The sequence below is a fragment of the Passer domesticus genome, chromosome 10 (assembly GCF_036417665.1).
Source record: "Passer domesticus isolate bPasDom1 chromosome 10, bPasDom1.hap1, whole genome shotgun sequence".
Classification (NCBI taxonomy): Eukaryota; Metazoa; Chordata; class Aves; order Passeriformes; family Passeridae; genus Passer; species Passer domesticus.
This window is the reverse complement of record NC_087483.1, coordinates 27,700,556-27,713,447: the sequence shown is the minus strand read 5'-3', so window position 1 is coordinate 27,713,447 and position 12,892 is coordinate 27,700,556. Positions and strand designations below refer to the sequence as shown.

Here is a 12,892-nt window from a genome sequence, read left to right as displayed (position 1 = left end):
TCCTGGGAGGCATGGGGAGCCCAGGGGTGGAGGGACATGACTCTGGAGGCTGGGGTAGTTGGCACCAAGCAGTGCCACAAGACAGACCAGCCTGGCTGCCAGTTTGCTGGGCCTTGGGGTTACAGTGCTTGCTACCTTCTCCATGCCTCTTGTCTGGCACAGGCAAGATACAGCACACTGACTTGTGGCATAGAGCCCATGGTCCTGTCTGGGCCATGCTTGGTGGTCCAGGCAGGGCATGCAGCCCAAGCTTCCCCAGGGGAAGGTGGCTTGGCTGGGGGACAGGTGTCCTGCCCATCCCATCATGCAGCAGTTAGACCAGACTATACCTGGGCTGGGAGCTTTTAGGCTCTGCTCTAGCAGAGGAGTGCCAAGCCCACACGTCTGAGGCTCCTGGCACAGCCCCAGGACTTTTGTCCGTGTGCTGGGGCCATGAGAGGGGAGGGAGCTGGGAGGTGCTTGCTGAGGTATTGGGGTGCAGCAGCCACCATCCCATGAGGGACTGGGGGAAGTTCAGGGCGGGGGATGCAGCAGGCTATACCACCCTCCTTTTTCCACACCCCAGTGTCGCCTCATCTCTTCTGTCCTATGGGGATGTACAAGAAGCTGTATGCTTCCTGCCCCTTCCTGGTCCCCTGTCTTGTCCCCACTGCCTGCTCTGTGCCAGGGTGGATCCTGATGTGGCCTTTTCACCCACTGCATGGCCCGAGTACCTGCTAATGCCCCAGAGAGGGTGTGGTTGAGCAGAGGGCTGGGAGACCAAGCTCTGCCTGCATGCAGCCCCGCATGGCCCAGGACCCACTCACTGCACCCTGCTGACAGCCACGGGGCCCATCTCTCCCTGTGCAGAGTCCTCAGACGACTCCTATGTCTCAGCGGGTGAAGACCCCCTGGAAGCCCCCATCTTTGAGATCCCCATCCAGGACATGGCAGTTGTCGTGGGGGCAGAGGTGCTGCTCAAGTGCATTGTCACGGCCAACCCCCAGCCAGAAGGTGAGCCACCCCGGAGCGGGGTGTCAGGGGCATGAGCATGGCAGAGGGACTCTGCATGTCCATGTCCCACCTGCGTGGCGTGAGTGGGACACCCAGGCTGAGCTGGGTGTCTCAGGGGAGGTGATGTGCCCACCCTGGGAGCACCCCTTCGTCCCTTCCTGCCCTCAGACAGGAGTGAAGTGCCTGGGCGCTGCCTGCCAGGACAGGGGGCAGAGGACAGGGTGCCTGCTGTCCCCCAGTGCTGGGACAGGCTGTTGGGAAAGTGGGAGAAGGGCTACTGAGTACTGCGAGGGCAGGGACGGTGATGCAACCTGATCTAGTGGGTGGCGTCCCTGCCCATGCCGGAGGAGGTGGTGTTGGAACTGATGATCATCAGGATGTCTTCCAGCCCTGATGGTTTCTTCATTATGTCTTGAAGACATCAGGGTGTCTTCAAACCCTGTGGTTTCCCGCGGCCAGAAGCTTAGGGCTGATGGCCACCGGGCGTGCTGTATCCAGGACGTGCGCGGGGGCAGCTGGGCACCCAGCCCAGCCGGTGCCAGTCGCCAAAGGCAGGCAGAAGCCAAGCCGCTTGAATTCCCTCTTCCAGCCTCCACTGGAGGGCAGGAGGATGTCAGGAAGCAGAGAGGGACCAGCCACGGTCTCTCCGTCAGAGGGCCGTGGGATCCCGGGGCTGCTCCCCGTAGCAAATGGGTCCTCAGGCCAGGCAGAGGAGCGCCTGGCCTCCCCGGGACCCCGGGAAAGCTCGGGCTGTCCTGCCCACGCGTGACCCCCGCCTCTGCCGGCAGTGTCCTGGAGGAAGGACGGGGTCCCGCTGCGGAGCAGCACGACGCGCCCCATCAAGGCGGAGGGCGAGCGCCACACGCTGCTGGTGCGCAGTGCCCGGGTGGCCGACGCCGGGCTGTACACGGTCACCGCGGCCAACGAGGTGGGGGCCACCTGCTGCAGTGCCATCCTCAGCGTGCGGCCCGGTGAGTACCGCGGCCGGCGGCCGGAGGGACGCCGGGAGGGAAGGAGGGAGGCAAGGAGGGAGGCAGACAGGGAGGGAGCGAGGGCTGGCGCCGCGGCAGGCTGGCTGCCAGCTCTGCCGCTGCTGTCACTGGGAAGAAACCGGCTTCCTTACCCTACAAGGCTCTGTCTGAACCAAAGCAGCTGACGTGCTCCCGGCAGGCACGGGAGGATCCTACCGTGGGGGGAGCGGGGTCAGGGTGTGAGCATCCCCGGGCGCCCAGCAAGCGGCCCAGTGGCCGGCCCCCACACCTGCCCTGTGTCCCGCTAGACGTGGGGGTACATCGGCCTGCTCTACAAGCCGCAGACCATGTGGGTACCCCTGCCCTCAGCCTGCAAACCATGTGGGTACTCCTACCTCCAGCATGCGAACCGTGGGGATATCCCAGCCTGCTCCCCAGCCCGCAAATTGTGGGTACATCCCTGCACTCCGCTCCGCTGGCCGCGGGGAGACCCCCGCCCCACAATCTCTTAGCTGTGGGGACACCCTGCCTGCCCACCAAGCTGCCAGCCCCTGACCATGGGGATCCCCATCCCGCTGCAGCCCCAAAGCGCTCCCCATTCCAAGAGTGTCTCTGGGTGGCACGCAGAGGCTCAGAGCCGCCCGAAGGCTGGAGGGACCCAAAACTGGCCCGCTCCGTGGTGAGGCGGGACAGTACAGCCAGGGGCAGCCGGCAGAGCGGCGGGGGCCCGGGAAGGGCCCGGCAGCCCCCGGCCCGCCGCGGGCCCTCCCCCGCGCTGCTGGCCCGGCCCCGGGGGCCGGCCGGCGCTGGGGCGGGGAGGGCTCAGCGGGCCGACGGCGCTGCGAGCCGGGGGCGGCCGGCACCGGCAGCGCCGCGGCACCCAGGGCGGCTTGGCGGTGAGACGGGGCTCGGCTCGCGGGGCTGCCGTGGCCCCGGTGAGTGCGGGGTGCTTCGGGGGCGGGAGGGGGGTTGTGGACAGCGGGAAGAAGGGCTCGGGCTCCCAGCTCTCCGCTGGAAGCTGCCCGCGGGTATCACGGAGGAGCCGGGACACAGCCCTTGCCCGGTACCGGGAAGGCCGCCCGCCGCCCCCGGCTCAGGGCAGGGAGCTTGGGAGCGCTCCGGAGGGGCCCGGCACCCCCATGGTGGCGACTGGGCTCTGCCAGTCCCCCGTGCCGGCCGCCGCTCCCCATCCCGTCCCCGCCGGCCCCTGTATCCCGCACCCCGCGAGTCCCCCAGGCCGGCCCCCGATGGCGCGGACCGGCGGGCGGGCTGCAGGGGGGAGCGCAGCTGCCAATGTCACCTTCAGCCGTGCCGGCCCGGGCAGGGACAGCCATCCCGGGAATCCGGGCGGCTTAAGGATGGGAGCGCGGGCTGCTGCGTAAGAGCCACTTGAGCCCTGCTGTCGCCTTGCGGAATATCGCGTCCCCTTATCATCCCTCGGCGTGCTTGCTGCTCACCCCCTCCCCCGGCGCGGCCGCGCACCCCCTCGCTGCCGGCCATTGCCGAGCCGGGATGTGCCGCGGGCCGGGTGTCCGGCCCTGTAACGCAGGGTAGTGGAAGGGGGTGCCCTAACCCGCCTGTCCCGCTCCGGCTGCTGCCAGCTCCTTATCCAGCCTCTCCTGTGCCAGCACCCGCTGTGGAGCGGCATGGGAACTTGCCCCCCACGGTCGGCCAGGCCAGCCCCATCACATCGGACGAGGAGTACCTGAGCCCACTGGAAGAGTTCCCCGAGTCCGGCACCCCCCAGCACCGACCGGCCATGAAGCTGCAGCCAAGAGCAGAGCATGGGGCTGCCCGCGGCTCCCCTGAGACCACCTTCAAGGCTTCGCCCACCTTTGAGGTGAGACAGCAAATCCCCCAGGACTGGTAGAGGGGTACAGTGCCCTGTGACTCCGGTACCGTGGTCCTCGGTGCCAGGAGGTGCTGGGTCAGGTCTTCCTAGGCCTTGGTGTGATGTAGGGTGCTCCCAGCACCTGGGCAGGCTCCACGCCACCAGCTTCCCTGGTACTCCTGTTGTGACAGGGGACAGGCAGCCCTGGGTGCAGTGGTGGGGGTGCATGTTCCTGTGTGCAGACGGTGCTTGCTGCTCTCTGACCCCTCTTTCCCCAGGTATCCTTGTCGGACCAGTCGGTGCTGGAGGGGCAGGATGTTAGCATGAGCGTTCGTGTCCGTGGGGAGCCCAAGCCCATCATTTACTGGTGAGTCCTGCTGCTCTCTGGGGTCACAGCTGGGCAGAACAGGAGGGGACAGGCACGGTGACCTCTCCATTTGGGGATGGTTGCATGGAGCTCTGATCCTGAGCAGGGAGTGTTGGAGAAGGGGTTTTTTTGGGGGGAAAAAACCCAGGCAGGTTGCAGGCTGGGTGTGCAGGGCCAGGTATGACCATGATGCTCTTCCTCTGTCTGGAGCAGGCTGAGAAACAGGCAGCCAGTGAAGTATGGCCGCCGGCACCACGTGGAGGAGGCCGAGGGAGTGCGGGGGCTCTTCACGCTGCACATCCTGGCGGCGGAGCACACTGACACCGGCTTCTACACCTGCAAGGCCGTCAACGAGTATGGCACCAAGCAGTGCGAGGCCAGGCTGGAGGTCAGAGGTAAAACTCCCTGAGTATGTCACCCAAGAACCTGAGAGGCCAGCTGGCTCTATGCCCTGCATGAGCTGTGGGGAAGGGGCCACTGCAGGCCCCCCACTTGCTGGTGTGACATAAGAAGGGGACAAGCCAGCTCACCCTGTGGCGGCGCAGGTGGGGAACAGGAAAGTGGAGCTGCGTGCCTGGGGCTGTCCGCAGAGGCTGTCCCTGCAGCAGAAGGCATCTGCCTTGCTGTTCCATCCAGATGTGCAGCCCTGGGTCCCACCTGTTGCCTGCTGTTCCAGAGCCCCACTGATCTGACCCAGACCCAACTGCTTCTCACAGCCCAGCTTCACCCCACGTGCCCCCACACACACACTTGTGGGGTGAAGTGCTGCCCCTGGCTGACCAGGGAGGGCTTTTGGCCTTGGGGGCTCTGTAGGAAACACGTCCTCGTGCCCTGCAGCTTGCTCCCTCCTTGCCCCAGGCTACCTGCAAGCCCTGTGCCAGGCACAGGGCGACTTGCAGAGGGTCCCTCCCTGCCCATTTCCAGCAATGTCCCATACGCATGGGACTTCACTGTCCACTCCCCTTTCCTTGCTATCGCTCCCCAGCCCTGCTGTGGTCCTCCTAGGACCCCAAACTATGTGTGCAGTTTTGAGGGGGTGAGGGGGGAGTTGGGCCTGATCTCCAGCCTCTGCCTGGTATCCCCAAGGCCAGAGAAGGGGCCTGTGGGGATGAGTGATGCTGCCTCCCTCCTCTTGCCCTTTGCTGCGTGTGCCCTGCTCTCCCCAGCCCTCGCTGCTGATGGCTGCCTGAGCCCCCTGAGCTGTGCCGATCCCGCCCCGGCCTTGGCTGCCCTGCTTGTACGCTGCGGGATGACGCTCCCAGCCTGCAGCAAAGCGCGGCGGCACGGCGGCGGGAGCGGGAGCCGTCCCAGCGTCCCACGACGGGCAGGAGCTGGGCTGTGGGGGTGCCGGCCTAAGCCCAGCCCTTCCTGGGGGGCTCAGCAGACGGCTCCGTGCCCTGTTGCCCGCTCGCACCCCTCGCGCTGGCGCTGGTGTGTGTGTCCGTGCCGGTCCCGTCGCTGCCGCACTAACCCTTCTGCTTGCTGACTGCGGTTTTTGTCTGTACGCAGGGGGAGTACGATAAGGGGGTGCATCTCTCAGAGCCGCGGCCGCGGGGCTCTTAGTTGGACACCTCTTAGGCAGTGGACCTCACCTTGTGTTATTACCTCCTTCTCCATCCGCCGCCTCGTCCTGGACGCACCGCGGGGACGCGCGGGCCTCGACTGCGGGCCGGGGCTCGCCACGTGGCCGGGGCAGGCGTGACTGAGGCGGGGCGGGGGAAGCAGCAGGCGCCCCCTCAGCCGGGCCAGCGTGCCCAGATGATGCTGTCTTGTCTCTTGCTCCATCCGTTTGTCCCTGTCTGTGTGTTCTGCTGCCTCTCTCTTGCCGCCCAGGGAAAGGGAGCAGGGAGCTGGGCCCACGGTTGCCGCCGTGCCGGCCAGGGCTGTAGGGAAGGAGCTGCAGCGCGGTGGCAGCTCTGTGACAGTCACCCTGGAGCACGGGAGACAGGGGACCCCAGGGACCCCACAGGGGAACACCCTGCGTGAGGTGCAGGGGGGAGGGAGATCATTGGCCCCTTTGGCTTCACCGTGGCCACTCAGGTGCCAGCTTGGCCACCAAGACATGTCCCTTGTAGCCCCAGGGCTTGGGTCCCTCAGGAGCATCCCCTGGCTGTGGGTTTCTTCTTCCCAGGGAGGGGGCTTGATGGGGGGGCGGGCTGCGAGGCCGTGACCCTTTTTTTTTGTAGCTCTAATAAAATCTGTTTGGTAAAGCGCTGTGTGGTGTGTTCCTGGCACGGACACCTCCCCTCACCCCCAGCCCCCTCCCTGCTCAGCTCTGCTTTCCACATCTCACCTCCCATCCCACCCTTCCCTGCTGCACTCCCTGCCCGCTGCACCAGGCCCCTTCCCTGCATGAACCACTGCCCTGCATGTACTCCCACTCCATCCCTGCTACCTCTCATGGTTGCTTTTCAGTTGCTGAGATGCATCTCTCTCTCTCTTTCTCTCTCTCCCCCCTCCCCGGGCAGCTCGCCCCGAGTGCCAGTCCCTGGCCATCGTGGTTCCCCTGCAGGACTTGGTGGTCGGGGCGGGGGAGCTGGCGGTCTTTGAGTGCATGGTGGCCGGCCCGCCAGACATGGACGTGGACTGGCTGTCCCGGGGCCGGCTGCTCCAGCCTGCACTGCTCAAATGCAAGATGCATTTTGATGGGCGCAAGTGCAAGCTGCTGCTCACCTCTGTGCATGAAGATGACAGCGGAATCTACACCTGCAAGCTCAGCACTGCCAAAGGTAAGCGGTGGGTTCTGACTCAGGGCTTGGCCCTAGCTGGGTGGAAAGACCCCCCCTACCTTGGGCTCAGGGCTCTTGTTCCCAGGGATGTAGCTGTGAGTGCTGGAGAGGGGCTACCGGGAGACAGGGGGATAGGGAGTGGGTGGTGCCCCAGGTGCTGGGAAGATTTCTGAGGGAAACCTGGTGTGCATCAGTTTTTGGACTCCGGTACCCTGAGCCCTGCAGCTCTGTCCCACCCCACTCCACTCAGCTCCTCTGCCAGCATGCATGTGGCTCCCTGAAACATGGGAAGATGCATTTGCTCCATGGCTGCAGCAGGTGGATGCAGGCCTAGAGTCCAGCCTGTCCCCCAGCTTCAGAGCTTCTGGGCTCCCTGCTCCAGTACTGATGTGTCTCTGCTGGCTTGGGAGGTGGTGGGGAAATGGGCAGGGAGTCAGGGCTTCCCAGCCTCTCCCACCAACCCATCACTGACGGCAGCTCAGCAAAAGTTGCATGGGCCTCTGTCCCATGGCTCTGACACACGCGTGCCTGTGCATGCTGCCCACAGCTCTGACCCACACAGAGTCCACTCTCCTGCCCACCTAGGCAGCAGGGCTGGGGGGTTGTTGCAGGGAGAAGCAGCATTCCCTGCACCCTGCAGATGGTGACTGTGCAATCCTATGAAGGAGGCTGTATTCCCATGGGGCTTTGAAGGCAGCAGCAGTTTGGGGCTCAGGCAGGTGAGGGATGCCTGAGAATGGTTGCCCATCCTTACCCAGGGTGGGTGACAACACCATCATTGCAAAGTGGTCCCTGCTGGAAATCCCCTCACCTGGAGCACAGCCTGCTCATGTCCCCATGCTGCTCCTTGGATGCTGCATGTGCTGGCACTACCTGTTTAAGCATTGCTGCCCTGTTCCCAAGGGGATAGGCCAGCTGTGATCTCCTGCCCTGTGGGGAGGACAGGGCATCTCCCACCCTACCTTGCTCTGGCACCCGTATTGTTGTGCAGAAAGGAAAGAGGTGCCTGCTGCCATCAAAGCCCCATCCCTGGGCGTGGGGACCTTGCACACATTTGTGCCCCCCTGCCCTGCACAGGGACAGAGCCTGGAGCCCCCACACCTGGGCTCAGCCCACACCATGTGTGGGGTATGCTCACCCACAGCCACACTGGTTGCTGGGCTGCACAGGGGGTGTCACGGGCTGCCTGCTGCCCTGCACAGGCATGGGCTCTGCGGGCTCACCAGTGCCTGCTCTCCTCGCAGACGAGCTGACCTGCAGTGCCCGACTGACGGTGCAGCCCTCCGTGCAGCCGCTCTTCACCCGCAAGCTGGAGGATGTGGACGTGGTGGAAGGGCGGACAGCGCGCTTTGTCTGCATGATCAGTGGCACTCCCCCTCCGACGGTTACCTGGACTCACTTTGGTAACCCCCGAGCTCAGAGAGCTTGCCAAGGGCCCTGCAGGGAGACCTCTCCTCATCTCCTTGGGGGCTGCACCTGGAGGGGATGCTGCTGCTGATGGTGGTGTATGTTTCTGCACAGGCCTGCCAGTGCAGGAGGGGGAGAACGTGCGGATTCAGCAGGATGGAGGGCTGCACTCTCTGGTCATTGTGCACGTGGGCAGTGAGGATGAAGGGCAGTACAAGGCAACCGCCAGGAACATCCATGGCCACGTGGAATGCTCTGCCGAGCTCTATGTGGAGGAGCCACGGCCATCTGCAGCCTCCCAGATGTAAGAGCTGCATGGTCACTGGAATCTGCTTCCCCCTGCTTGCTCCCCTCTGGGACTTGGTACACAACAGGCTTATGCAAAGCCTAGGGCTGGGGCTGAGCTGGGGGCACTGCACTATGCTCCCATGGTGAGCATCTCTGGGCTCTTGCAGCTCTAAGCTGGAGAAGATGCCATCCATCCCAGAGGAGCCAGAGCAGGTGGAGACGGAGACAGAGTGCTTCACCATGCCTGATTTCCTGAAGCCACTGCACAACCTGGACGTAGTGGAGTCGAAGGAGGCCGTGCTGGAGTGCCAGGTGGCCGGGATGCCCTACCCCTCCATCACCTGGTACCACAATGGCTCCCGGATTGACAGCACTGATGACCGCAAGATGATGCAATGTAGGACTCCTCGTTGCCTTCCCCACCCCCTGGGGTCCCTCTACCTGGGGTGGGAGAAGGGGGAACACCCTTGGAGGAGGCATCACCCCCCAGACCTTTACACCCCATGAGGCAGGAAGGGGAGCTCTCTCCGTGCCCTTAGCTGGTAGGGTCTCACCTGTGTCCCCCTGTTCTCCACTAGATAAAGACATCCATCGTCTGGTGTTCACGGCCGTGAGCCACGCACATGCTGGTGTCTACAAAAGCGTCATTGCCAACAAAGTGGGGAAGGCCACGTGCTATGCACACCTCTATGTCACCGGTAAGCAGCAGCAGACACCACTTGGGATGCATGGCCACTCACAGCCCCCTGCCAGGCTGTGACCCAGGAGTGTTGCAATTCTCATCTTGTGTGGTCAGGAGCCATCCCTGGACCACTAGGTCCTGCATGAAGCTTGCTGGCAGTGCCAGTCCCACAGGGGCTGGCAGGCTGAGCCCCCACCAGGAAACCAGAAAGAATTGCTGGTCTCATCCATCCCCTCAGCCAGAGCGTGAGGCAGATGCCCTGATAAGCTGGGGCAGTGGCCATGCTTATATCCCTGCCCACCTCCCCATGCAGATGTGGTGCCAACCCCCCCAGACGGGCCCCCCACTGTGGCCTTGGTGACTGGCAGAGCCATCACGCTGACCTGGAACAAGCCCAAGTGGCTGGATGCTGCCATAGGTAAGGGGGCAGGGTATGGCAGGAAGATGGCAGGGGGGGGGCAGTGCCATGGTGGGGCGCATGGGGTAGCTCCACGCCAGGGGCTCTGCACTGACCCTCTCCCCTTTCAGACCCCAACTCGGTGACCTACGTGGTGCAAATGCAAGTGCTGGGCACGATGCAGTGGGTGGTGCTGGTGACCGGCGTGCAGGACACCACCTACACAGTGCACAGGCTGACCAAGGGTGCCCAGTACCTCTTCCGTGTCATCACTGCCACTCCCAAGAGCAACAGCAAGCCCTCCCCACCTGTGGGGCCCGTGCAGCTCCTGGACCGGGGTGAGAAGGGCAGTGGGGAGGGAGTGGGTAGCTGGGGTACAGGTCTCTGTCCCTTGTTGGGTGGTTAAGTTGCCCAGGGCTGGGTGGCATGGAGTGGGCAGGGGTTGGTAAAAATGCATTTGGCAGGTCCCTACCTGGAGGAGGCCCCGGTCATCCTGGACAAGCCAGATGTGGTGTATGTGGTAGAAGGCCAGCCAGCCTCCATCACCATCACCATCAACCATGTGGAGGCCACCGTCACCTGGAAGAGGTAGGACATGGCACTGTGCCTTGTTGCCTGCCCTGTGCCCAGCATCACCCCACAGGACGCACATAGAAGGACTTCCACCTCTCCATGCAGCCCACTGTGTGTGGGGGGGGCTCCTTCCCTGGGGGCTGGTCTGGGTGTGCACACAAGGATGATGTCCAGGGCTCTGAAGAGTTGTAGGGGAGGTTGTGGGGTGCTGTCTGTAGGGTATCACGGGGCAAGAGACATCGAGGAGGCAGGGCTAGCAACGGGATGTGAGAGCGTTGAGGGGGCTGCGGGGTGGGAGCTGGGGCTGGCTGTGGGTAAGGAGGCAGTCCTGGGGCTGTGGGGTGGGATCTATCAGTGGGGCAGTGGCTCTGCCTGTGGAGCTGTGATGTGACAGCTGCTGTGCTTGCAGGGGTGGGCAGGTGCTGGGGGAGCTGGAGGACACGTGCGAGATGATGATGCCAGACGACGACCAGCACTGCCTGCGGCTGCTGCGAGTGGGCCGGGGGGCTGGGGGGCTGCTGGCCTGTGAGGTGAGCAACCGCCACGGCACTGCCCACTGCACCCTCCGCCTCCGCCTCGCAGGTAGGTGCCCCTGCCCTGGGAGGCTGTGTCTGTCTGCTGGGGGTGGCACCCAGTAGTGCTCCAAGCCCATGTGCTGGAGTGGGGGCATCGCCCTGCAGGGTGGCATTGCCCCATGGTGCCCCACGCCCGTGTGCCATGGGGGCACTGCCCCATAGCGTGACACTGCTCCTCAGTCCTTCACGCTCGTGTGTCGTGGTGATGTCAGTCTGTAGGGTGGCAATCATGGGGATGATAAACCATGAGCCGTGCACTGGCACTGCTGCCCAGTGTTCCATCCCCCTGTCTGACCTGGGCAGAGGTGTCCCATGTGTCCCATGACTGTGTACATGAGGAGGCAGTGCCTCACAGCGTCCCTTGGCCATGGATGCCATGGGTGGCACTGCTGCAGGGTGTCCCATTCCTGAGTGTAATTGGGAGGCACTGCTCCCAGTGCCCTATAGCCAAGAAACATAAGGGACACCTCCACAGTGCCCCACAGCCATATGTAATGTGAGATGCACTACCACAGTGCCCCATGCCTGTGTGCTGTGAGTGGCACTGCCCCACAGTGCCCCACTCCAATGGGGAACTGCTGAATGCTGCTGCAGACACATGCCATTGGTGGTTTGTCCTGCAGAGGTGTCCCACTTGCATGTGCATTGGAGTGGCACTGCCGCATGTCACTCCATGCCCCTGCTTGCAGCACCTCGCTGCTGTACACTGGCAGTGGCAGGGGCTGGCACTGCCCGGTGGTGCCCCATGACCCATCTCTTGGCAGAGGCACCACGTTTTGAGTCCATCATGGAGGACATCGACGCCCAGGAAGGGGAGACACCACGATTCGCTGTGGTGGTGGAGGGGAAACCGCTGCCAGACATCATGTGGTACAAGGTGGGCTGGCAGCCCCCAACACCTTCCTGAACCACATTCCCACCAGACCCACACACTTCACTGCCTCACCAGGATTGCTGCACTGGTGATCCAGGATGTGTCCCATGCCTTACCCATGGGGAAAGGGTGGTGGGAGTTGGTCAGGGATGGGACAGGACACCCCCAATACCCCTGTCACCCCCAGGATGGGGAGCTGCTGGAGGAGAGCAGCCACCTGAGCTTCGTGTATGAGGACAACGAGTGCTCGCTGGTGGTGCTGGGTGCTGCCGAGCCTGACAGTGGCGTCTACACCTGCACAGCCAAGAATCTGGCTGGGGAGGTCTCCTGCAAAGCAGAGCTGGTGGTGCGGGCAGGTATGGCTGACTGGCTCCCCAGCCCCTAAGGACAGAGCCTGGATGTCTGGCTTGCCCTTTGCCAGCGCCTTTCCTTCTCCCAGCCCAGCCCGCTGCTGATGCCAGCATGGAGGAGGATGCGCTGCACAAGGCACGACGCCTGACTGATTACTACGATGTGCACGAGGAGATCGGGAGGTAGGTGGCCACTGGCATGGTGGGGCATCCCGGGCACTGCCGGGACTGGGGTACTGGAGCCAGGCTGCACCCTGGGGCTCCAACACAGGGCACTGAGCTCCATTATATGCCAGATCCTGGTGTGCTGGGGCTCCTCTCAGCTGTCCGTGGACGCTCCTGTGCCAGCTTAGGGTGGGGACCTGGCATGGCCAGAGAAAAGCCAGGCTTGGGGTCTCTGTGACCAGTGGATGGTAACAGAGGCGGCTGAAGCTGCAAGCAGCTCCCTGCAGAGTGGGTGCCCGTGCCAGCTGCTCAGGGAAGGGGGAGGTCTCCTGCTCATGCACCTTCCTATCCTCCCTCACCCCTACTGCTGAATTGCAGGGGGGCTTTCTCCTATCTGCGGAGGGTGACAGAGAAGAGCACCCGGCTGGACTTCGCCGCCAAGTTCATCCCTGGCAGGACCAAGGCCAAGCAGTCGGCACGGCGGGAGCTGCACATTCTCTCTCAGCTGGACCACGAGCGCATCGTCTTCTTCCACGATGCCTTTGAGAAGAAGAATGCTGTCATCATGGTCATGGAGCTGTATCCTCTGGGCACTGCTCCATGCGTGCACAGCACAGGGGAGGAGGGGAGGCTTTTGCAGGGAACAGGTGGGAAGAGTGGGTGCAGAGGAGCTGGGTGTGGGGCACAGGG

At 63.8% G+C, this 12,892-nt stretch overlaps 1 protein-coding gene across 6 annotated transcripts in view; it reads left to right on the top strand.

Moving 5' to 3' along the window:
• Positions 1–12,892, top strand: part of SPEG (striated muscle enriched protein kinase) — a 30,828-nt gene that overhangs the window by 8,479 nt on the left and 9,457 nt on the right. For 4 of the 6 annotated variants that reach the window (XM_064434771.1, XM_064434769.1, XM_064434768.1 and 1 more), the window contains exons 7-24: positions 850–993; positions 1,782–1,964; positions 3,566–3,804; positions 4,074–4,162; positions 4,376–4,557; positions 6,631–6,891; positions 8,136–8,294; positions 8,413–8,602; positions 8,754–8,983; positions 9,165–9,284; positions 9,582–9,686; positions 9,797–10,003; positions 10,130–10,253; positions 10,648–10,820; positions 11,578–11,690; positions 11,875–12,043; positions 12,127–12,220; positions 12,581–12,781. In XM_064434771.1, coding sequence (XP_064290841.1) covers positions 850–993; positions 1,782–1,964; positions 3,566–3,804; positions 4,074–4,162; positions 4,376–4,557; positions 6,631–6,891; positions 8,136–8,294; positions 8,413–8,602; positions 8,754–8,983; positions 9,165–9,284; positions 9,582–9,686; positions 9,797–10,003; positions 10,130–10,253; positions 10,648–10,820; positions 11,578–11,690; positions 11,875–12,043; positions 12,127–12,220; positions 12,581–12,781 — 2,983 coding nt within the window. The remainder of the gene's footprint in view (positions 1–849; positions 994–1,781; positions 1,965–3,565; positions 3,805–4,073; positions 4,163–4,375; positions 4,558–6,630; positions 6,892–8,135; positions 8,295–8,412; positions 8,603–8,753; positions 8,984–9,164; positions 9,285–9,581; positions 9,687–9,796; positions 10,004–10,129; positions 10,254–10,647; positions 10,821–11,577; positions 11,691–11,874; positions 12,044–12,126; positions 12,221–12,580; positions 12,782–12,892) is intronic. The other 2 variants (XM_064434772.1, XM_064434770.1) reach the window with 1 other exon arrangement.